The sequence below is a fragment of the Tachypleus tridentatus genome, chromosome 7 (assembly GCF_004210375.1).
Source record: "Tachypleus tridentatus isolate NWPU-2018 chromosome 7, ASM421037v1, whole genome shotgun sequence".
Classification (NCBI taxonomy): Eukaryota; Metazoa; Arthropoda; class Merostomata; order Xiphosura; family Limulidae; genus Tachypleus; species Tachypleus tridentatus.
Genome location: NC_134831.1, coordinates 157,719,659 through 157,744,823, shown reverse-complemented (window position 1 = coordinate 157,744,823; position 25,165 = coordinate 157,719,659). Strand labels below are relative to the sequence as shown.

Below are 25,165 nucleotides of genomic sequence, written 5' to 3'. Positions count from 1 at the left end.
TGAGTAAAAATTTTTATTTAGTGTCTACAAAGGAAATATTTGTTCTGATTGCTCACATAGAAAATATATGGTACAAAATAATGTATCATGTACAAATCATTTACAGCTAAACTTATGAATATAATTTGTTAAATTATAGCAGTCTAATTTAAGGCTTCTAAACTTTCACTCTGTTATGTGCCTAAAACCATTAATTCAACTGATCATCAGATGAAAAAAATTCTTAAAACAGCTGGTATTCAAACCAATATCCATGCTAAATAAAGATGTAGGTTTCAAAAAATGCAGATTCAGCTTCTCTTGGATAATTGATATTCTATATACTCTTATTTATTTCAAAAATTGTTACATTTTAGGTTATTCCACAAATATAAAGTTTGAACATTATATTCTCTCTCTTTCTTGCTCTCCCTATATATATTTCTTTTTATTCTTCTAATGATATTTAAGAGTAGCAAACTTTAAAATATATGTAGAAAGACAAAAACAGAAATTTCAGCTCTTCTTTCACATGATTTGAATGACATAAAGATCACTTGATTAGAAGCTTTTATAAGAATAATATTCTAGAATTTCAACTAGAATGGTTCAAACTTTTAGTCCAATCGATACTTTAGGGCTCATCCACTTTGCTTATTATATAGTTGTTCGCCAGTAAGATAACTTTGAACGCTTAGATGTTTTCAACAGTGTGAGCTTCAGTGATTTATGTAAATTATGTAGCAAAGCTTAATATAATTTTGTCATATAATAAAAGATGAGAAGTGGTGTTTAAACATAACAGTTAATCTAACTAAAAACTTTAGAAATAAATTATCTTGAATTGGTATTTAATGTCAAACTTAGTGTAATAGGACTATTTTAACTTGTACAAGTAAAAGTATCTAACTGAATAAAATGCTTTCAAATGAACTTCATGTAATTACTTCTTTTTTGTGCTATATTAACTGATGTTTGAATTCCATAAAATGTTATACATCAACTACAAAATACTGTATGACATTTCTACTTTAGAATAGATAATCTGAAAATTAATTTATCTTTTATCAATATATAAGAAGTTCTCAAGATAGATATTAAGTAAACATAATTTAATAATTTATCTTTATTTTCACAAAACACATGACCTACACTTTCTGATAAGGACTTGTAATTCCTTATAAAAAGCTTTACAAAATTGTCAGTCTGGCATAGCATGGCAAAATATTGGCAGTATTAGTATCAAATAGAAATACTTCTGGATTTAAAAAGTTATTTATATATAATTAAAACACAGACTTTTTTTTCAGCTTTGTCAAAATTACATCTCAAATAATTGGAAATCCTACACACTGAAAAGCATGGGAATAATCTCACTGCCATTCTTGAAAGGCTTCTTTCCCAAAATTTCTTTGTCAATAACTCAAAGTTTAATCAAATAGTCATTGTGGTCTGTGGAACCCAACCTGGCATCATACTTGATTATTTCATGATACTTATGCAGTAACTTATATAGACAGTGAAACAGTATTATATAAGCATTTTTGCAACATGCAACAAAGATATGTCTGCATCAAATATCTTTAAAATTAATTCACCTCACTCCTTTATTGTATCCTGACAACTTAGATGCTAAAGGTTACACTTTTATCAGCTTTCACATTCATCAATTATTAATTGTAAATTAATAATATTTCATTCCCTTTAGTGACATCTTCATGTCTCCTCAGTTATTCAATGTAGACATATCTTTATTTTGAAGTGCACTTAAATTACAAGCACAAAAAACTCATTTGCTTGAGTAGAGCAACTGGAAACTTTATAACAGCATTTAAGATACTGAATTTACCATAACCCAGTGGAACGTCCACCAGGAGGATTCTGGATTCTAATGTGAGAGCGAGTGCTCTTGTTGTCATCAATCTGTGCTCCTGGAATATACACAAAAACAACTTTTCATATAAGTAGAACAAAGGTCACCAACATTAACATAGTAAAACATGATATGCATTTAAGATATTACAGTTGCAATGAAAGATACTAGAGCAAGTGAAGAAAATGATCTAAATCTAAATCCAGTTGATGCAATTTACACTTGTTTCATTGTCTAATAGTATGGAGGGTTAATCTTGCATAAAACAACAATTTGCGTAACTAATGAAGTGCTGTGCCACTGTGATTAGCAACATGTTTTTTACACTATACATTTATAACGTTTGTGACAAATTGCCAACTATTTGACAGTGCAATGCTTATATCTAGAGGCATATGTCACAGCCCTTTCTGAGGTAGGATATTCCTAGGATATTAGCAAAAAGATGCAATGCCGATTCTAGACTAATTTAAAAGATAACTATTGATAACTTAAAGAACAGCAAGGTAAGGGAAAATGGCTAGTTACATATAAGAATGCAAAAGCCACTTAAATATCATTCCATGATATGTATGATTATTGTTATCCTTGATAAAGTTCTTTTAGTGGTCATTCAGAAAATTATCTAACTCAGAAAGTGGCTACCAACAACTTACCTGTATATGAATATAAATCAACTGTATGCAAAATCATTAAATATCAAACAAAAATCTTGCTCTTGTGAAAACATGAGAGAAGTACTTTAAATGTAAGAGATGGAATTTCTTGTAACAGTGAATGAGTCCTCATCTGTGACAAGAAACAGGGACCTTGTTACCAACCATGAGGGTATAAACACTTCCCACTACAGTTCACAAAAAGAAATGTTTCTGTGTGACTTTAAGATTGATTCACTTATGCATATTATGAGAAATGTAAACTTTAGAAAGTGAATAGTAAAGTAAAACATAAACTATAGTTAGTACCAATTGAAGGCATTGACAACACATATGCAAAAATAACATCCAGTACTGTAAAGCCTGGGTGCCAAAAAGTATGGTTAGGTCATGATAAACAATCAAGTCATATGTCTCAAGTCCATAGCAATGTTGTTATGAGTTATAGAAAATGAAATCACTCATGTTTTCCCTTTCTTTGATATGTATCTGTATATTCACCTGAACTTGCATCCATTGTTGTCAAGATTTTTCATTTGTCTGAATATAGTCTATGAAGTCAATGAAATGTCTATTTACAGTAGAGGCTATGGAAAGTCTATCACGTATTTAATAAATAATTCAAATCAACATTACACACAATTTTGAAAACTTTATTATAGTCGTCAACAACTTCCACTTTAAAAATATGCTCTGCAGGTACTATGATTCAACATGACGTATAGGAGTTACATGAATACAATTGTTTTCTCTCATATCATGTGATATTCCATAACACTGTTATTTACAAAATTTCTTAATTAACCTTTATATTACATCTCTCCAAATTTCAATGATTTGTCTTGATGATCTCTCATCTTTGTTTAATACTTCCTTTTGTTTTCCAAATGTTGTAATTTCTAGAAATTCTCTGACATTTAAAGCTGTAATATTAAGAGTAAATAATCACGAAAATGCAAAGATGATAAAATAGACTTTTAGAAAAAAATCGCCTTTAAAAATTTTGGTAGTAATTTTTTACTTGGTGATGCTTCAAGCAAGCTCCTATTTTTCAAGCCATAAACAAGTCTTTTGGTTAATAACAATTAGAGGAATATTTTGAGATGAAACAATACACAAAAACAGTTTGTGAGATAGAATCATAAGAATTGAACAACATAATAAAGTTGGAGATTAAAAAGTATTAAAAATTATTAGGAATATAGAACAACTTTATATAGGAAAAAAAAGGAAATACTTAAATGTTTTATGATAAAAAAGGTATTAAAAGTATATATCAAATACTGAACCATTCGTTAATAACAAAGGATTTAAGTAACTCAACTCAAAAATTATTTCATTTTCAATTATGGTTCTTCTAGGTGCTGGATGAAGTATGACATAAAAAAGTACTTTAAAGGTGTTCAGGAGGATGATCAGTATTGTTAAGTGCTGAGCCACAGGTTTATCTTGATCTTTAATAAAAATGCAACACTTGCCCTTACATTGATCATAGAACATCTGTTAAAGGCCCTAAATCAGTGTGTTTTGTGAATAGCCATTTCACTTATACATTTAAATGTTTAATTTACTGTATCACTTGTAACAGCTTTGATCAAATGCATGTAGGAGAACCAGCCAAATGTCATTTGAACATACACAAGAAAACTTATGTAACAGGTGGTTAGGGAACTTGATCACAATCTGATGGTTATGGGTTAAAATCCCTGTTCCACCAAACATGTTCACTTTTTCAGCTTTGGGGTGTTATAAGTGACAGTCCATCCCAATGATCATTAATAAAAGAGTAGGCAGTGAGTAGAGATGACTAGCTGTCTTCCCTCTAGTCTTTCACTAGAAAATTAGGGACAGATAGCCCTCATGTAGCTTTGTGCAAATTTTACAACAAACCACACAATATTTTATTATCTTAAAATATTTAGGTTATTTCTGCTCTTTGCTATGTAAAGTTGTCTAGATTTCTAATAATTTTTAATATTGTTTTTTAATCACCAGCTTTATTATATTGTTTTTACCATCTTCTTTGATTCTCATAGTTCTATCTCGCATTACATTCTATTTTTATGTATTGTTTCATTTCAAAATGTTCCTGCAATTGTCATTAACTGATCGACTTGTTTTTGACTTAATAAGAATGTTTACCAGAAATGTCATAAAGTAAGTAGATTACTACCATAGTTTTTAAATTTGACTTTTTTATAAAATGCCATTTTTTTGTTATATTAAGAGGTTGAGCTAAAATTTTGTGTTGACTTATTCCTATGTGTTCTGCTTCAAACATATTTTCCACTTTATTATTTCTTACATAACCTTTATTTATTGTCTATCAAGTAGACTGTTATAATGGAAACTGTGATGTGAGTAATAAAATATAATCATAGCCATCAGATTAATCATGACCACTGGTGGAGAAAGCACTGGGCAATAATTTTAGAGACAGAGTAATTAGCTTTTTATTTTTGTTAATCCTGACATTTTCCAATAGAACCCTAAATATATTCCATCAAAGTAGGATTCTAGAAATAATGGGTGAACTTTTCCATGTATCACACAAAATTCAAGATGTGTATTTAATATGTAGAAAAACATTTATTACATTTTAACTTATTATTAAGCATTTTCTCCATATTATTATCCTATCTGTAAATTAATAGGAAACAAAGGTGCAGAAAACAATATTATAATTCAAGGTATAAAAGTTCAAGAATACAGCAAATTCAATAACTTTTAGTTCAGGTACAACATGTGAAGCAGCTCTGCCAAAAAAACCTCTGTACCTGAAATACTGAAAGTTGAATCCTGTAGATTGCGAGCTCCACTACTAGTTGGTGGACGAGTATGGAATTCAGCTTGTTGACTAAGACCAGCATCTTTCCCAAACTCCCGTCTAGGGCCATCCATTACTATATGATTAACTGGACCTTCATATGGTTCTCGTTCCACTTTTTGTGGCTGTCTGACCTGAACAAAAATAAAATAATTATAGACAAACAGGCAAAAGTAAAAAATATACAGATTCTGTGTGATAAACAACACAATAATAATATATGAGATTAATGAATGTAAAACAGCTTACACATTTACTTTAACTCAACAAACATCTCATGTTCACAGGTAGAAATGAGGCTCAGTAGAGAATGTGTATGATAAAATTAAATCGTTTATACAAAAATTGCTTTGTTTAGCAATAAAATCAACATTTTTTATGCCCTTGAAGTGTGTATCTTTGTTAACAGCATTCTTTGTTAATCTTTGAGAATATTTTTCTTTCCAGAACAATTTGCATCATTTTCAAGGAGTAATTAATCAAACAGCTAGGATTATAACAGGAGAACTAGAACTATTTATATAAATTAACTTATATTATTAAACAGAAAGAACAAAACAAGATGGAAATTACACATTCTGATTCAATGTCTACAGACAACCTGGTAGAGAATGACAAATCCATGGATAACAATTATTTTTTAATTTTCATGAAATATTACACATGTTCATAGTGTGAACACTACATTTCTTTTAGGTTTTTGTCTTTTCAGCAAACTTCTTTTCCAAGTTATGCAAAGCAGTGGTATCATCTTTTTTTTTTTACCAATTTTTGCCCATTCTTTTGATTCTATTGTTCCTCAATAAAGGCCATATACCTTTATCTTGCAGATGTTGTTAAAGTTAGAAATGAGACGTTAATGTTAATGTTATGGTTTACACCAATGACATTAATATGATCATGGATTAATCTCTGTGAAATGAGAAATTGTACATGTAAATGTTCTACTTCAAATATCCTTGTTGCTAGTAAAATCTCTTTCTACAATTGTTCGTCCATGTAAAATTAGGAACAAATCTTTTACAACATTCCACACTTTGTTGGACATTTTTTGACAGAAATTTATCAGTTTAGCAATGGATGTGAATCACAACAACTTTAGAATGGTTAGTTTATCTTTGATACATTAAACAACAATATCTTATAATCAGTATTAGGATTTATCTCCTTTTTTTTCCATTACTTTTGTAACATTCTGTACAATGTTTGGCCATACTCTTGGTACATTTTCTGCCCATCTATGATAAAAAAAACTTAAGAGAAAAACATTTTATCCAGTGACTGATTTAAAGTCCTCTCTTCATGTTGGTAAATGTTTTGAACAATCTATAGAGATTCTGAACAGACTATGTTGAAGCAGTAGCACCATCCTTGAATGTGCCATGAAGTATGTGTATACTCCAACTGCCATCATCTAAAAGAGTTGTCATAATATGTTGATAGTTTTTCATCAACTGATCAATGGAGTTTTAGATTTACATTGGAAACATTCATTGAGAGCTGCATCAAATTCTTTCTGTTTAGTCCTTCAATAGCCAATTCAAAGTGAGGCATCATGTCATTCAAAGTTGCATGATCCATGAAAGATGATCCATAATATATGGGTTTTCATATGTGCAAAAAACAAAAAAAAAAAACCCTGATACTTACAACCATGACAAATTTGATTATTTACATAAATCAACACATATATAAGTACTAGTTTGTTTTTTTTCAAAATGAGCATTACTACCACAGCTATATTTACAATTATTAGTGTGAATGGATTTGTGACATATTTGAGTAACAGGATTGCAATAACAAGAATAAGAGAAATAATGAGAGGTCAAATAACAATAAAACATGATGTTCCAAACGGTTCTATTTTGGGTCAAACGCTGTTTAATTTGTGTTAGTAATATTGTAAATACAGGTTTAAAGAGTACAGCAATATGCAAATGATACACCTTTAACCATAAATTATGCTGATGTGAAAATTAACAAAGACATTTTACAAGAGGATTTCAATAAACTAAAGTATTGGCTTAATATAAATGAAATCTATATGAATACTGATAAAAGAAAAACTATAATAATTCACTCACAATACACAAATTATTAATATAATCGTTCTACAAAGTCATGATCAAAGATGTAATACAAAATACTAACATTTATTTGCAGAAAATAAGCAGTATTCTGATTATAGGTATGTTGAAAATGTTCATACTAAGATATACTTAGAGCTAATTATAGATAATGTGTTTCGTTGGTCTTAACATATAAACATTATTTGCAATAAATTAAGATCCATAACAACAGTGTTATGGAAGATACAGAATATTTTACCAATAAATATTAAAAAGATTTATGTATTGTTAGCAGAATCTGTTACATGGTATGGATTGACAGTGTATAGCTGAACAAGTATCATTCTCTTAGCCCCCTGATAGTACAGCGGTAAGTCTACAGATTTACAACGCTAAAATCAGGGTTTTGATTCCCCTTGCTGGACTCAGCAGATAGCCCAATGTGGCTTTGCTATATGAAAAACATACACATACACCATTCTCTTAAAAAATAATTGTAATTCTAAGTTCATCAAAGATGGTTAAGGGATTTATGTAATATAAACACCATTGCAAAATTTTTAAAAATTCAAAGACTGCTTATTAGCTGATGTTCATATACAAGTGAAGTAATATTCAATGAATGGTAATTTATTCTTATTGGATTAATTACCACTACCACAATAGGTAGATGGAAGTTATGTTTTTATTCCTGTGAAGATTTCTATAAACAGCTGGATAGATTTGGATGAAATATGGTGCACATATGGATCGTGATTTAACTTAGAAGTGTTTAGTTTTTTGGAAGATCAAAGTCAAATGTCAAGGTCACTGTAAACTATGTGTTATTAAATTCATGCCATTATGCATTAGATCATTGGTAAATATTCTGGTTAGATAATGCTATCAAATTACACTGTAAACAAGGTGCTTGTGAGTGTACTTACTAATAAATTTCTATTATATTATTATTTATTTTACCTCTTTTAACCTTAACTAACTCAAAAAGTGTTCTTTTTTTAACATTTGGTTACTCTTAAAAATTTATTTCACTGAATAGTCCTCAAAATAACACAGAATAATAATATGCAAAAACAGTAAAATGTTCCATAACTATCACAATTTTTCTGGCTTTTTAACCATGTGACAAGAGTCGTTGGAAATCCGGTAAAGCTAGTACGTATGGTTGTGGGGACAAAACTGGAACTGAAATAAACCACAAAAGTGGTGAAAAGGAAATTACAAAAAGTGGATGCCAAGAGAGAAAACTTTACAATTCTGAAATTAGGGAAATTAAAAATTTAAAACACTGCATGATAGGGGTATGCATTCTATTAAGTGCCCCTCTACTATTACCATTAATTTCAATTTTTTATAATGTAAGTTATTGTTTGTGATAATAGTACAAATTAGTGGTATAACTGTGATAATTTCAAATATTGAATGTCTTCACATATAAAGTGGATCTTGGATTGTATTTTTCCAAATCTTGGTTCAACTACATATAGCATTCAGACTTTTTTGAGCCACCCCTTGTTAAATATGCACTTGCCCTTCAGCCTTGTCAGCTAATTTCAGATGATATGAATGCATACTGTTTTCTTTGACAGTACAATGATTTGTGTTATGTGTGTCGAATGTGCTGTGTATGTTTATCAATCTATAGAAAGACTTGTTCTGGCAATCAAAAATGAGATTTGTGGAGTGTGTTGCATTCACTATGACAAATGATAATGACAGAAACACATCATTATGTAAAACCCATTCAATTTGCACAAACTGCCTCTGACCCAAAAAGTTGTGTATGATTAAGAGCAACAATCAAACCATTTATGTTAGGATTAGATATTACAGAATTTTGACTATAAAGTGTCTAATGTAGGAGTACTATTTTTCCAGAGTTAAATGAAAGAAATTGTGTCTTTTTCAGACATAAAATTCCAAAAATTCCAGAGCATTTGCAAATTCTAATTAATGACTTGTAACATTTACTCATTAATTTGAGTACTGTTGACACCATTTATATCATAACCTTTATTTCCTCTTACTGACTTTAGTTAAGCAATTACAATATATAATTATATGTAAAACATTTTTATCTGTGTAAGAATAAAAAGTTCCATTTCAGTTTATAAACTTGGAATTGTACAATAATTTATTGGAAAAGTACAAATATGTTTCTCAATTAAAATATATACATAAAAATACTAATTAATATTAATATTCCAAAGTAATTAATTTATTCCCTATTTTTTAAACAGCAAATTTCACTGAGTATGTGCAGACAGTCGATATTCAAGCCTCCAACTTACTCTCCCCCCTCTAATTTCTTATGATGGTATTGTGATAACATGTAACCTGTGAGAATAAAATAAATGCTGGATAATAAAACTAGATTCTGTTTGATTGTTTCAAAAGTTTGCACAAAGTTACTTGTAGCTGTTCTTAAAAGATAAATTATAGAGAAGTCAGCAAATCTGTACCACTTATCAGCAACTCTTGAGCTGCTCCTGTTTGTTTTTAAATTTCATGCAAAGCTACACGAGGGCTATCTGCAGTAGCTGTCCCTTATTTAACAGTGTAAGACTTGAGGAAAGTCAGCTAGTCATCACCACCCATCGTGGTGACTGTCAAATTATAACACCCCCCCCATGGTTGAAAGAGTGAATTGGATTGGTGGGGATTTGAACTTGTGACCCTAAAATTGCAAATCCAGCACCCTAACCACCTAGCCATGCTGGGCCTAGATGCTCCTGCTTGATCAAAGTGATATTTTACTATCATTCTCACAATGCATCTACAGCTACAATGTGTGAAGCACTTTTATGCAGCAAGATATTGTGAACCATGAATCCTTGAACTTATAGTCTGGGCACAGTAACAACTAGGCCACACTCAACTCCAATAAACTAATTAATGTGCTTACTGATTTAAAATATCTGTACTAAGGACTTAAACTCAAAAGTTAGAATTTTACCATATAATACTACTACTGTTATATATGTTACAGCTATTAGGAATTCCTTGTTTTACAGCTGCAACAAGTAAAACTACAATTTACAAAAACAGAATTTCCTTCTTTTATACTAAAACAATCACAATAATTACACAGATGATTACCAAATTCCCTTGTCTTAAGGCTACATTACCTGAAAATTGATTAAAAAAGATACAAAACAGCAGATTTCCTTGTTGTAGGACAAAATTACTTATATAACTATATAAAACCTACTATTTGATAAATAAACCTGAGTAAATCATACACATTGCTGCATGTTTTCAAAATTTGAGTACCAGGAATGTATTTATTCTTCTTCCTCTTGTAATTTTGTATCAAAATATGCATATCTACTCACTCTTCCTGATTTTAATCCCTTTCAATTAATATCTGTTGAAGAACTGAAATCATCATTTCATTTATCAGATAAGATAAAAACAGTTGCTTCTTTCACAAAAATGTGTAAACAAAATTTATATATGATAATAAAAAATGTTACCTGATCTCTCTCATTAATACAAGCGTAGACATACTGAGAAAATGGAGGTGTAGCAATGAAACGACCCACACCTTGACTGACATGGAGCTGATGAAGACAGGGAAAAAGATGTGTACACATTAAGTTTCTGAAATGTGAAAAACACTCAGAGCACAATTTTTGACATTAATGAAAATGTTATAGTTTAAAAAATTTACAACATATAAACTATTTAAAATATTAAACTCCATCCTTGATAAACTTTTAGCACTTGGACAGTAAATAGAAAAAAAGCACTTTAAAAATCTTAAAATTTTTATCAGTTCAGTAAGACAGACTAAAAATGTTTTCAATTTTCAACTTGAATTTCATTATCCATTAACACACACATTTTTATCTTTATACAAGATATTAGTTTATCTTTACAAACATCTGTAATGTACTCAGTAACTTCAGTTGTGCAAACTATCTCCTGTAACAACAACACAACTTTAAAAATATAAAACATGTTTATTGACCCTCCAACATGGGAAAATGTAAATTTTGGGCCAGTTTCAAATTATATGATACAAGTCATAAAAGTTGAAAATTATAAATTATTACTACTAGAAAGACTTTATATTAAATATTATAATTCAACTGCATGTGCTTAAGAAACACTAAACAAATGCTTATTTGGTTCAATGTTTTTGCATACATTTTGGTTAGATTTGGTGCATGTAATTCTCAAGCAACATTTGCCAGTCAGTAATACTGACTGATGGTTGCCAACCTAGGGATACAACCACTTTTTGGGTGCACCAAACATGATAGGGGTTGGGGGTGGATACCAGACTTGACTCTGTGTGAGATTAAATGATTTCAGTCAATTCTATTACAGATATACTACCAAATATCTTGGTATATCAATCAGTCATTAACATAGACAACTGCTGCAGCGGTAAAGATAACAAACTCAAAAATTCTAACATGTTGTAACTAGTTATACAAATTACATTAACATAACCACTTAGATTAAAACAAAAATAAAAACAGAATAAATTAAATAAGCTCTGAAAAAAAATTTAAGAAACAAAATAATTGTAAAATGTTTTGTTGGAGTTATCCATAAGGCATCGTAATCAAGGTGGCTGATAGCTCCTCAGTATGTTTCTACATAGGCAGTAAGCATGTCTACATCTACTTGAAATAAAGAAGTTATTCATATGCATCCTTTTAAAATTTGGAAATACTAAGAAAGAAAATTCTTATTCATCAGAAGAGCAACTGCTGTGGTTATGAAATCTAGTTCAACCAAATCTGATGAACTTTAACATACATTGTAAAACTAAAACCAATTCCAATAAAGATATTTAAAGAAACAAAATCCTTGTTTACTTTATTAACAATTAATTTTCAGTTTGAAAAAGTGAGAAAAGAAAAATTAACCACACTTACCTCTCCTTCATCAACCACAACACGACCTTGTGAGACAACATATATAGGTACTCCATGACATTTCTTCCCCTCAAAAATATTGAAGTCTGTATTATGATGGTGGGTCTTGGCTGAGATAGTACGCACTTGATTTGCATCCCATATAACAATGTCTGCATCAGATCCAACTTGGATTCTTCCCTAAAAGAACATTTTAGTATTTGTTTTTAAATGCTATCTACCACTCAGAAAGAAATGTATTTTAAATTAATTAACAACTAAAACTTGAAATAAGATAATTGAATACAGAATAAAACACACAAGAAGCAGAACTTAATCAAAATATTTTCATAATTTAAAGTTAATACTTATTATTGAATATGCAGGTAGGTTAGAATAATTTGATGATAAATAGAAATATTAAGTATATGCCAGTGTATAATATTTAACCATGTTAAATGATGGATTTAAGTTTCTTGTAATATTAAAATGATTGAAAAGAATAGGTCCTTTAATTTTTAAGACAAAAAAATACTAAAATACTTCTGACAAATTTATCACTAACATTAAGGAATCACAGGAATCTATATACTGTAGAATATAACACTAAAATAAAATGTCTTATCACACAGTCAGACCTCAATACCAGTAATCCAGAGATGCCAACCATTATGATTTGAGCGTAATCATTATATGGTGTATACATTACAATTACATGCTCATGCATACAAATATTACGACTTGTTGCAACTCCCAAAATATTATATAGGCCTATAAAATAAAGTGATAAATTGTTCCTCCATGGCTTGAAAGGGGTGAAAAGAAAATTTCTAGTGAGATACAAATAAATTTTGATAATAAATAAAAGACATAGTCCAAATGGCTACTTGCAATAATCATGTTTGTGTTTGAAATAAAAAAAATATTTGTATCTCCGACGTCTACCAATAGTTTGAGTTCGGTGCTTCTCCATAATGGGTACATGGGGAATCCATAGTTACATCATCAGTGCTTGTCAGCCAATCAGCGCTCGCATAGATGGGTATTTCTCGTTTTCTAAGCGGCATAGAAACACCAATGCAGTTGTTCACAAGATGGAAAAAAAAGAGACCTCGTTCACCAGATTGTTGTGTTTTTCTGGCAAACCTAAAAGGACTAAAACTGTGAAAGGGCTCTGTCTACAATCATTATGCTCAATCATTTGAAATAGTTGGCATCTCTGCAGTACAACTTAACAAACAGTAAATTAAAAAAATATATATGTACATACATCAGTTCCTTATTAAAAATTTCTTTGCTAAAGTAAAATAATTATAATGAAACTTGCAGATACAGCATGATAAATGAGAAAGAATTTAGAAAAAAAAAAGAATATAGTAACTTCAAGTAAAAAGTCATTATACATGTGTATTCTCAAACTGGATAAACAAACAACTGACTTTGCCTTACAGCAACTTTTTAACTATAGTAAATATTTATTTTATTCCAAAAAAGTATTACAATTATTCTTCTTTGTTATCATTAAGGAATAGAAAATCCTGTTTTAGTCAAAGTTATGATGTTAATGGATAAGAATAATAAACACATTCAATGTACTAAAAAGAAATAAAAAATGTAATCAATAATGTATGCTATCTTCCTAGTGTAATAATATAGTTAGCAAGCTGAGTTATAACCACTATTAAACCATTAGTTTTAAATTTTTCTTGTCTTTATCATTCAAAATTATAGCATACTAATGAAAGTTTGAAATTATCTTAAAATAAAAACAAAAAATCATCTTTACATCATAGTAAACAGAATTTAGGTTTATCATTTGAATGCAAATTGCAAATATCTTATTTCTCTCTCAAAATATACAAAAATCATCAAATCTTTCTTTGTTATCTTCTTAGAAATATTGTTAAAATAAAACAGAAAAATTTACGTGTTAGAGAACAGAAAGAATAATTAGGTTTTCCTTACATGTTTATCATTACAGTTCTAAATATTCAGTGACCTAAGTATGTATTCAAAAATGCAGGACTTATAAGATTAAAAACTATGTTGCAATACCAATAGTTGGCATAGTACAGATAGTTCATTATATAGCTTTGTGCTTAACTACTAACAAACAATCAAAAATATATTCTTTTTTAATTTTCAAAAGCTACAATAAATGTAATGTTATAAACTATATTTTATACATACTCCACTAACAGAACTAAAACATGTTAGATTTCAGGTATTTTTAAGTTATTTAAATTCTAAGTATTGCCTTTTACTATATAGAGTATAACACATCATCAACTCATTTCATAAATTTGATATGGGTGAAAAGATTAAATGTAAATTTATAATTTAACAACAGAGAGTTATATATAACTCAATCTAATTTTAATATCAAAAGGAAATAATTCTAAACATGTATATTTAGATATGTCAAAAATTATATCTAAACAAAATCATTAATTAGATTTACTTGCCTTTCGAGGATAAATGTTGAATATTTTGGCAGCATTTGTGCTAGTGATTGCTACAAATTTACAAGGGTCTAGTTTGCCTGTTACCTGCACAAATTTAAGATTATAATTATGCCTTTCATAAAACATTAGTATTAGGCCTATTACCTTTTTAAACACTATATTCTTTATCTAGTCACTCATAGGTTTTCAAGAATCAGAAAAATGTAAAAAAAATATAAAAAATTAAAATTTCAGATAATTCAAACAAAACAACAATTAACAATGTATTGCACCCTGAAAAAAGATTCAATAAAACTAAAAGCCAAATACTGCAGATATTAATTAGGAAATTTTAATAACTTTTGTTTGAAATAAAGTGTATCTTTATATAATTGCTTGAAAAATATAATCATTTTAACATCTATATTTTTTATTTTATTTTTTTAGCAATTTAGCATAAACATTTGGAACAACATGGAATCTATTTGTCCATTTTAGCTGTTCCATCCTCTAAATTAAACTAAACTAAACTATTATTACATAAAATTTAATAGAAAAGTTTATGCCAGCTCTTATCATTCATGTACTTATCAAATTTTTCCTTAAACTCACTTAAACGTACTGCCTCTACAGCATCTGAAAGCAACACATTTTAAAGGCTAACCACCCTGTTAGAAAATGAAGCTGTCTTAGATGAAGATGATTCATACACTGTCAAAATTTATATTTGTGTCCCTTGGTCCTTCTGTTAACTATGAAAAAGATGATGCATCAATATAATCAACTTGATTGATGTTGAAAATGTTATCAATATTGTCATTTATACATGCAAAAACAGCTCGTTTGGGTTGAGAAAATTTTTTACATTGAGGAGCGAACAACATTTCGACCTTCTTTGTTGTTCGCTCCTCTACATAAAACATTTTCTCAACTAAAATAAGCCATTTTTACATATATATTTTTCTCTACAAGTGGGTTTTCTCGACATCACTAATGTCGTCATTTGTTTTTTTACTTGTACACCAAGTAGGTTAACTAAAACTTTGTTTTTATACAGTAGCATGTATGTATTTAAAATATCAGAGACTAAATTATAGCACCATGCATGCAACTACCCCTTTGAAAAGTACAATGTTTGTAATGACTAAGTGATATAACTAAATAATTTATAAAAACGTTTTAGTTTAAACTACAATACTATAACTGAATGTAATTCATTTATCATCATCTCATGAAAAGAACTAGATTTTCCACAGACTTCTGCTGTTTCCCTTAGTTAATTTTAAAATGACATATTTTGGTCTTTTATTAGCCTTTTGATCATCATGTCTATATTTTTTTATTGTGTGACAAGGGGAGAAATTAAGACAGTACTGTGGCCTTAAAGGATGGATTTATTTGTAGTAAATTGGTCTTTTTTATAAAGTTTCTGTGGAATGTAGTTTAATAGACAGATATTGCTAGTTTGTAGGCCTCAGTCTTAGTTAATTCTTGATTTCTTTATTCTTATTCTGAAAACTTTTGTTTCTGGTTTAGGTACTATTTAAAAATTGTTTGTGATCTGAGTTCAATTGTGGTTGATCTTTCTAGATGCTGGAATCATGGAGTTCATAATGTTATCTCAAAATCAAAAGAAACAGCACAAGAAGTGCTTTAAATTCTCAGTCTACATGATAGTGTTCTATCACACATATTGTTTCTCACTTTAGAAAAAGGATGTGATAATGTTCTATCACAGATGTTGTTTCCCAATTTAGAAAAATAACATGATAATGTTCTATTACATATCCTATTATCAACTTTAGAAAAATAATTGTTGTTTGTTTCTCACATTCAAAAAACGGATGTTATAGTGTTCTATCACACGTTGTTTCCAATTTAGAAAACTGATGTGATAATGTTCTAACACACATTTTGTTTTTCAATTTAAAAAAAAGGATGTGATAATGTTCTATCAAACATGTTTCTCGCTTTAAAAAAGGAATATGATAAATATCCTATTATTCATGTTGTTTCACACCTTATAAAAAGAATGTAATAGCATTCTATTACAGATACTATTGTCAACTCAGAAAAAGAATGTTATAATGTTCTATTACATGTGCTGTTACCAACTCTAGAAGAAGGATCTGACAGTGTTCCATTACATATGTTGTTATAACTTCAAGAAAAGAAGATGTAATGAATTAACTATTATATATTTATTTACTGACATTTGAATAAGTTAAATTTATATTTAGGTATACATGTAACTTATATAGTTAAATGCATACTTTGAAATTCTTGAGTATTCACTAAATTTGTAGAAGATTCTTGAGCATAAGAATTAACAATGTGCTGTGTGTGTATGTAAAATACCAGTTGTTCCCAGTATTGTTGGCAACAGAAATTTGGAGAATCTCGCCTAATGATTATAAAAGGTAGCAACATGGAAAGAGAGAGTTCATATTGTAAGTTTGTTACAGTTAGTATACTGTAAACTTTAGTAGCTAAAACTGGGATAAAGCTTATTAATCAGGAAATCACAGACAAATTTTCAAGAACGTTCATAGATTTTGAACACAATAAACCATTTAACTTCATATGTTAGTGTTTCTAAAAGGACATTAGATATTTTCATTGGTAAAAAAACTTATGTGTGCTCATTGAAAACTAGCTAGCTAGCTGTTAAGTGAACTGTAATAATAACCACTCGAAATTCATTTGCATGTTTGTGTGTGTGTGTTTTTCTAATAGCAAAGCCACATTGGGCTATCTGCTGAGCCCACCAACGGAATTCAAACCCCTGATTTTAGCATTGTAAATCTGTAGACTTACCGCTGTACTAGCGGGGGGAAGGAATTCAGTTGCTCACCATAAACTGTCAATAAAATATTCAATTCCAGGCCAGATAGAAAACTCTATATATTTTTTGTAAGTTTGTAAAACTTTTATATATAAATTATTATTTGTAATAACCAATATTATAAACTGTAATATTGTTTGTAATTTAAAACATATTTGTGTTAAAAAAGTAAAGTGTTTGTATCAATCTTGTTGGCAACTATTATAGATTTGATATATATTGACATTTAGTTAACTGCTACATTAAAATTAAACTTTCAGGCTATTTCAAGCTGTAATATTTAACATAATAAATTGGAGACTCAATTGATATAAATTATAATATATAACACACATGTTACAAGAAGAACGTGATAATGTTCTATTACATATCCTGTAATCACTTCAAGAAAAGAAGATGAGACAATGCCCTTACACATGCTGATTTTTTATATTATTTCATAAGATGATCTATTAAAGGTTTCATCAAGCTACAAAGTATAAATGACACATACGACTCCTTTCTCCCAGACCAAAGACATTCTGTCTTCAACACCATTAACACCATTTGGGATTTTGGTGAAGTCATTGGTACCTATGGACTTCTGGTTGGCATTGAAAGTACAGTTGTTTGTCCCAGTGACCTGTAATTCACCAGTGAAAAGTAAAACAAAACAACAATTATTTCTTTTATACTTTAAAGCAAGTTGAAAATGAACAAAATTCATACAGAGACATGTCAAAATATAGAATTCATAGTAAAACCATTTTCAACAAGTTTTGAATGAGCAGAGAAACAGTGTCCTGGTGGATCAGTGGTATGTTTATGGACTTACAATACTAAAATCTGGTGTTTCTTTTCTCACAGTGGACAAAATAACTTTGTAATAAAATAAACAGAAAAAAAACAACAAAGCAACTTTGCAATAAAATAAAGAGAAAAAAAAAAGCAAATAAATAAATAATTATAATAATTTTATGTTTTTTTTCTGTTTTAAAGATATTCTGTCTTTCTAGTATTAAGTAAACACTCTCAATGAGACATGTACTAAACCTGAGGAACAGTTTAGATTCAAGTTGTTAAGTTTGTAGATTAAAATATATTTGTTTCAGCCAATAAAACTTTAGCTCTGCAGAAAACATTTTTGTTTGTACACTAGGCTGTTTGTACTGTGCTCACCATGGTTATTGAAATCTGGGTTTAGCATTATAAGCCTTCAGACTTTCTGCTGAGCCACTGGAAGACTGCAGAATTCTTTAAATTTTAGAAAGTTGCAAATTATACATTATATATAATTATAGTTCAATTTCACTAAATCATTTTATAATAATAATAATATTATTATTATGTGTATCTGATGTTTGTCCTTTATTTTTTAAGAAATAAATTATAATGCAAAATGTTCTTTCTCTTGTAAATGAATACTTGAGCTAAACACACAGAAACACAGGTTACAGTTAGCTCTAAATTACCTACAGCAAACTTGTACATATGCTAATTCTTCATGATACAACAAGCTATGTCAAAATATATGTGTATTAAACTGTTTGTGAACAAAACAATTATGAAACGAGTGTGCATCATCAAATTCTAATAGTCATGCTGTCCTTTTATCTAATGAAGTCAATTCAAGAAATATTAGAAAACTAATATTTAGTATCTTTTGCAAAGAGTGAGTGTGAGAAATGTTCACATTTTCATTGCTGGGATTGATGTATTTTACATCTTATCAAAAAAAGAAACTGTGATGGAAATCATATCTCATAATATATATAAATATCACTATAATTTTACCTTTTGTCTGTTAGTTCTGCTTCTCTATTTTTTAGTAAACAATATAAATGAACATAATATAGTTATAAGCATCACAGACAAAAATATTTAATAACAGCCTTTCCTTTAGATGTGAGAAAGGTATATTCTCAGTTTAATGTAGATACTTATCTTGCTAGCATATCCATCAAGTAGCCAGGGGTTGATGGGTCAGGTCGTAGTGGGGGGGAGAGAACATGCCCTGCAGCATGACGCCAACACTTGTTAAAGTAGTGAGTTCCATCAGTTCCAAGTCCAGCAGCAATTGGTTCCCCAAAAACCACACATCCTATGAAAAATCATCATATTCTTACTAAATTAAGACCTTTAAATGAAGGGCTTATGTGAAAGACAAGGAAGCATTTCTGGTTTGCTCAAAATAATAAGTATACTAACGTAACAAATTATTTACCAGATTTACAACATCAAAACTTGTATGTGCAGAAGATTATATTTTCACATTTCAGTTAATAAACACTTTTGAAATAAAACACAACTGTTACTTATTTTTATCTTTTTTTTTCTTCACACGATAATAACAGTTACTATTATTTAAAAAAAGTCTGGAAGAGACTTTTAGACATTTTGCTATTTATTAACTTTTCTATACTCCTCACAAAACTGATGGATATAACTTAATACCCTCTAATATATTATGTAAAATAAAGAAATCCAGTCCCAGTTACACCCAATTCTACATGCTCCAGGACAAACTACAACATACTTACACCAAATCAATGAAATAGCTAAGTCTGGATCAGGGACATAGATCTTGGGGAGGATGGAGAGGATACATCCCCCCTTCATTTTAGGTGGGGGTATGGTTTCAGGATTGTTGATGTGTCAGCATCCATTAGCTGCATTAGAGAAACTAAAATGTGCATTCCATGCAAAATCAGTGACAGTATCTGGCATGACTGAAGCATCTGCAATGACAGTTGAGCAACAGCAGGTATGGTGAACAGAGGAAAATTACAACAAGATATTTGATGAAGCTGAGAAAAAGGTAACTTCCCTAGATCTGGTGCCTATTGAACTACCATGCATTTGCAGACCCCCCAGAAGGATCACAGGTGATGGCTCAGCACACCATTCTACAACAGCTAAAGATTACTACAGAAGCCAATATTTTGAATTTATAGACACAGTCATAGAACATCTTACCACTAGATTCAATGCAGACAACAATGACTTGAGGCAATATCTGGCACTTGAGAACATGATCACATCTGGCAAGATTGACAACTCGGTTATAAACTTCTATCCAGAAATTTCTGCACAACGGCTCGAGTTTCAGTTGCCCATGTTCAAAGGAACAACAAAAGCAGTATCTCTAAAAGGTGCAAAGGATACTTACTGTAAAATGTATGAAACAAGCCAGCAGATGTTTAGAGAAGTGTTTCTTCTCATGAAAATTTTGCTTGTATGTCCAGTATCCAGCTGCGAATGTGAACACAGCTTTTCTGCATTAAGACGATTGAAGACGTGGTTAAGGTCAACTATGTCTCAGTGCCGCCTCAACAAAGGTGAGGTTGACAAAATAAATATAGAAGAGCTTATGAAACAATTCATAAACAGATCATCACAAAGTAGGTCTACATTTAGAAACATGTAGACTAGAGGACTAAATGAATCTTACTTCAATGAAAAGTATGAATAATTATGTGCTACATTGTATTGATGTGTAATTTTCAAGAGTTTGCAAGGATATTTTAATTATTTTTATTAAACAACATGAACAGTTTTTCAGTAGATATAAACTTATTTTATTACTAATTTTATTAATATTTGAAAACGTAATTCATGAAATGAAAGTTATTAATAACCTTGTCAAGTATAATGGCCATCTTTTATACTGTGCAGTGTGCAGGAATAAATTCATGTGGCAGTTAATTTGTGACACATTTGTCTTTATTCTATTAACATTTTGAAAACTGTTCACAACACCTCACTTATACAAACCTACATGGAAACCTTGAAATATCGTGGCAACAAGATTACTCTGTGACTGCATGTTTACAGATTTCAGGTTCACGTAATCAAAGATTACCAATTTGCAAATTCAACAGTCCACATAAGCGGTTGCAAAAATCATCCCCCCCCCATCTGGTGTAAAAAATCTAAGCCCCTGGTCTGGATGCATTCAGACAAACTACATTATTCTGAAATTAAACCAATTAAATAGCCAGAATTGGAAGTACCAGAATAAACTACAACAGACTGTAATTAAATGAATGAGACAGCCAGGTCTGGATGCATTATGACAAACTACAACAGACTGAAACTAAATCGATGAAATAGCTATGTCTTGAAGCATCAAGACAAACTACAGCAGTCTGAAACTAAATCAATGAAACAGTCAGGTCTGGATGCACCAGAACAAAGTACAGTAGCATAAAAATAAATCTTAAACCTAATTGTTATTGATTATCATGATCTATTACACATAGTTGCTTTATGTTCTAACCTCAAAGAGAAATAATTAAAACAAATATAACAACTAAAACAATATTTCTTATTGGTTATAATTACGTTAAGGGCTTACCTTCCTCCCTTTTTCTAGCAATAACCTTTGCTGCACTCTTGCTCATTACTTTAACAATATACAGTGGACAGTTGAGTTGATTTGCAAGGACAATAGCTCTATTGGTTGCCTCAGCTTCCACCTGAAAAGTAAAATAAAAGAAAGTTAAAACAATATAACCAACTCTGATTAAAGAAAGACAAACTTGATAAATAATGCCAAAGCAAATATAAATCTTACTTTATTACACAAAAAAAAACACAGTAAATGTTAAAATGGCTCTGCATAATATTTAGGGCACGAACAGAAGATTGCATTTTTTTATGATATTTTACAACTTGTGGATGCTCAAAGTGTTTCATATGGTAAAATATCGGTGCTCTTGCTGGTCCTGTTTAACAAGAAATAATCTTTCTATGGAGGGTATGGGTTAAAAAATAACCTCACAAGTTATTTAATAAGTTACATTAGGGCCAGTAAATCCTTGATCAACAAAAGTACTTTTTTTAAACTTTGCATCTATCTTCTTAAAAGTCCATCAAAAAAATTTAAGCTTATATTTCACTTTAGTTTTTTTTGTTATTGAAAAATAGTTTTATAGTAACATATATTCAAGACACATATCTAAAAGATCCATTAAATTACAAATTAAGCTTGGTGTGATTTCAACATTGAAACAATACTTACTTGAAATAAATTTTACACCCAAAGTTGACATGAGGAAATCTAATATCAGGAATGATTTTAATAATTGTATTTTTCTTGAAACTTCAGATACTAATCTTGAACTATAGAATTTAATCTTCAAAAATATAAGGAGAATTCTCAAATGATGATAAATTAACCCACTAGCTGCTTGACCACATCAACACAAAGTACTATCTTGGCCCAATTATAGGGCAGTCTTGAATGTAAGGTGATTCAAATTTTCAGAAACCACGGATAAGAAAAGAAAAATAATTGCTATAATGTCCTTTTTTATGTCTGCAAAATCAGTACAACACAACCTGCAAGGTGGTGAGTTACAAGAATTAATGATGATCTTGAACAGACATCTGGCACTCATGCAGAAACAAGTGCTACCTGAAATTACAGGAATAAAAGAGGCTAGAGTAGAGGGAATGGGTAGGGGGTAGGTGGCAATTATAAAGTGACTATGAATTTTACAGCATAATTATTAATAAAAACATTGTCTTGGAATTGGACTAATACTGCAGTTTGAAATTTCATGCTCATAGTCAAAAACCCTTAAGAACGAAGGAAGATGGGGATGACTTGTACTCTTGAATAGCTCCTTTGAATAGAGCATTAGCTCTGTTAGTCAAAGTTCTGGGTTAAAGCCCCCATCCAAAGTTTGTTTTCATTTATTGGCTCTTTCAGTTGTAATAGTATTTGTTAAAAGTTTATATTCATGATATGGATTAATCTGTTGTTTCAATGCAGCAGCTATATGAATTCATCAGCTTCATAATTTAATTTAGTCATACATAACTTCAACACAAAAAAATTCCCTCGTTATATAGGGAAAATCCTTATAAAATTACATAAGATGATCTAGACCTATAAGTTGTTACAGTGTGTAATGTCATGTTCAGTCTTAATCTAACTGATGATTGTGCTCCTTGATATAGTTTATACTCCTAAAAGTTTTCATTAAGTGTGTCATGTTCATGCCATTTCTCTCTGAAAGCTTTCCATAATCAATCTAGTGTATGAGAATCATGAATTCCCAGCACTTATTTTAATAATTTAATGACAGAGAAATCACTCCATATCTACTTCATCTAGCTACTCAATGGATACATCTTCATATGCAAGAGAATACCCATTTTATTCTCTAGCTACTTGAGGGATGAAACGGTTGAACTAGAATTATGACTGGCAGTCTTATCTTGAAGAAATTACATCTTGTTGGCATTATTTTCTGAAGGAGATCCTTCTTAATTATGCCACATCCCACTGTGTCTCAGATACATGGATTGCTATTGTTGCTGACCTTTGTGTCCACAGATCCTCGTCTGGTGTCACATCTTGTTTATCATGGCTAGGGTGCAGGTCTCTTTATGAATGGTTTTGGCATCCCAAGTTGATACATGTTCCCCTGTTTTCCAATGTGATGATATAATATAATTAAGTACGAGGAATAGATTAATCTCTGGAATTCTAAATTCTTTGTCTGAGCAAATGTTTATAATCTAAATACAAAAATATTTTGTGTCAGAAAAGGTAACCAGTTTTCAGTGGTATAATACCGCTTACAAAGTGTCAAAATACAGTTCTGATATCTGTGTTACATTATGACCTTATATTGATTGTGGTCACCATACAACTTGTTGAATTGTATGTTAAAAATTGTTTTCATATTATATACTTAGTCCTTTGTATTCTAACCTAAGTACACTTGTGATGGGAAATATATTCTAACCCAAATCGAAGTAAGTTTGTCCATTTGAAAGATAATATATATTACACTCTAAGTTTCAGTAGACTTTTAAATTCTATGAAAAAATTGCCAAAGTGTTTATATGAAGAATATAACTCACCTCCTCAGTTCTACTGTATAAATGTCCTTCTGGACCAGTGATACCCATTTCCAAAAGTTTTTTTTGGTTCTGAAAGAGAATTAGAGAAATATAGATCATTAAGTTATGCTGACAAAGGGTTATTACTTTCATTACCATTCATTATTTGCTTGAATTTTCTAAAATAGTTAATTTGAAACTACAATGTTGCAGACTCCCTAGTGGCAGGTTGAAATGTCTATGGATTTACAATGCTAGAAACTGAGTTTCAATACCAATTGTGAGCACAGCACAGACAGTCCATATCATATAGTGTTATAGGCTGAGATTTTATTTACCTTTTTGTATTCTTGTTTGATGCCAGGCCATGAGCTTGTAGTTTGATCTTTAGAATTTTCCCAAATGTTTTAGAAGAGTTTACACATTATGTAAAATGCAGATGAGTACTGAGTCTGTGAGTTAACAAGTAATCAGTGCAATTAAATCTTGTGTATCCAGTGAAGTACAAAGGAAAAAAAATTAACAAGATGAATTTCTGTTTGCATACAATTTATTTGTAAAGATGAACTTTAATTATCATTAATTATATAAGCACATAGAGCTTGTAGAATGCAAAGAAATAAAATGCTTTTATTATCATTAAATAGCTTTGAATTTGTACATTTTTCTTTTTATGAATAATACAGAAGATCCTGCAAACATCAAAATGCTGTAAGTTATATCTTTAATATTTTAATTTAGATCTTTGTTTGCAAGAAGGAGCT

At 30.0% G+C, this 25,165-nt stretch overlaps 1 protein-coding gene across 4 annotated transcripts in view; it reads right to left on the bottom strand.

Annotated features, from left to right (window-relative positions):
* The window catches only part of LOC143256996 (dihydropyrimidinase-like), a 105,154-nt gene continuing 79,989 nt past the window's right edge, over positions 1-25,165 (bottom strand). For all 4 annotated transcript variants that reach the window (XM_076515023.1, XM_076515025.1, XM_076515024.1 and 1 more), the window contains 9 exons: positions 24,423-24,491; positions 21,901-22,021; positions 19,488-19,644; positions 18,058-18,199; positions 14,741-14,824; positions 12,297-12,476; positions 10,881-10,967; positions 5,286-5,469; positions 1-1,910 (listed from right to left, as the gene is read on the bottom strand). In XM_076515023.1, coding sequence (XP_076371138.1) covers positions 1,825-1,910; positions 5,286-5,469; positions 10,881-10,967; positions 12,297-12,476; positions 14,741-14,824; positions 18,058-18,199; positions 19,488-19,644; positions 21,901-22,021; positions 24,423-24,491 — 1,110 coding nt within the window. In that variant the 3' untranslated portion in view covers positions 1-1,824. The remainder of the gene's footprint in view (positions 1,911-5,285; positions 5,470-10,880; positions 10,968-12,296; positions 12,477-14,740; positions 14,825-18,057; positions 18,200-19,487; positions 19,645-21,900; positions 22,022-24,422; positions 24,492-25,165) is intronic.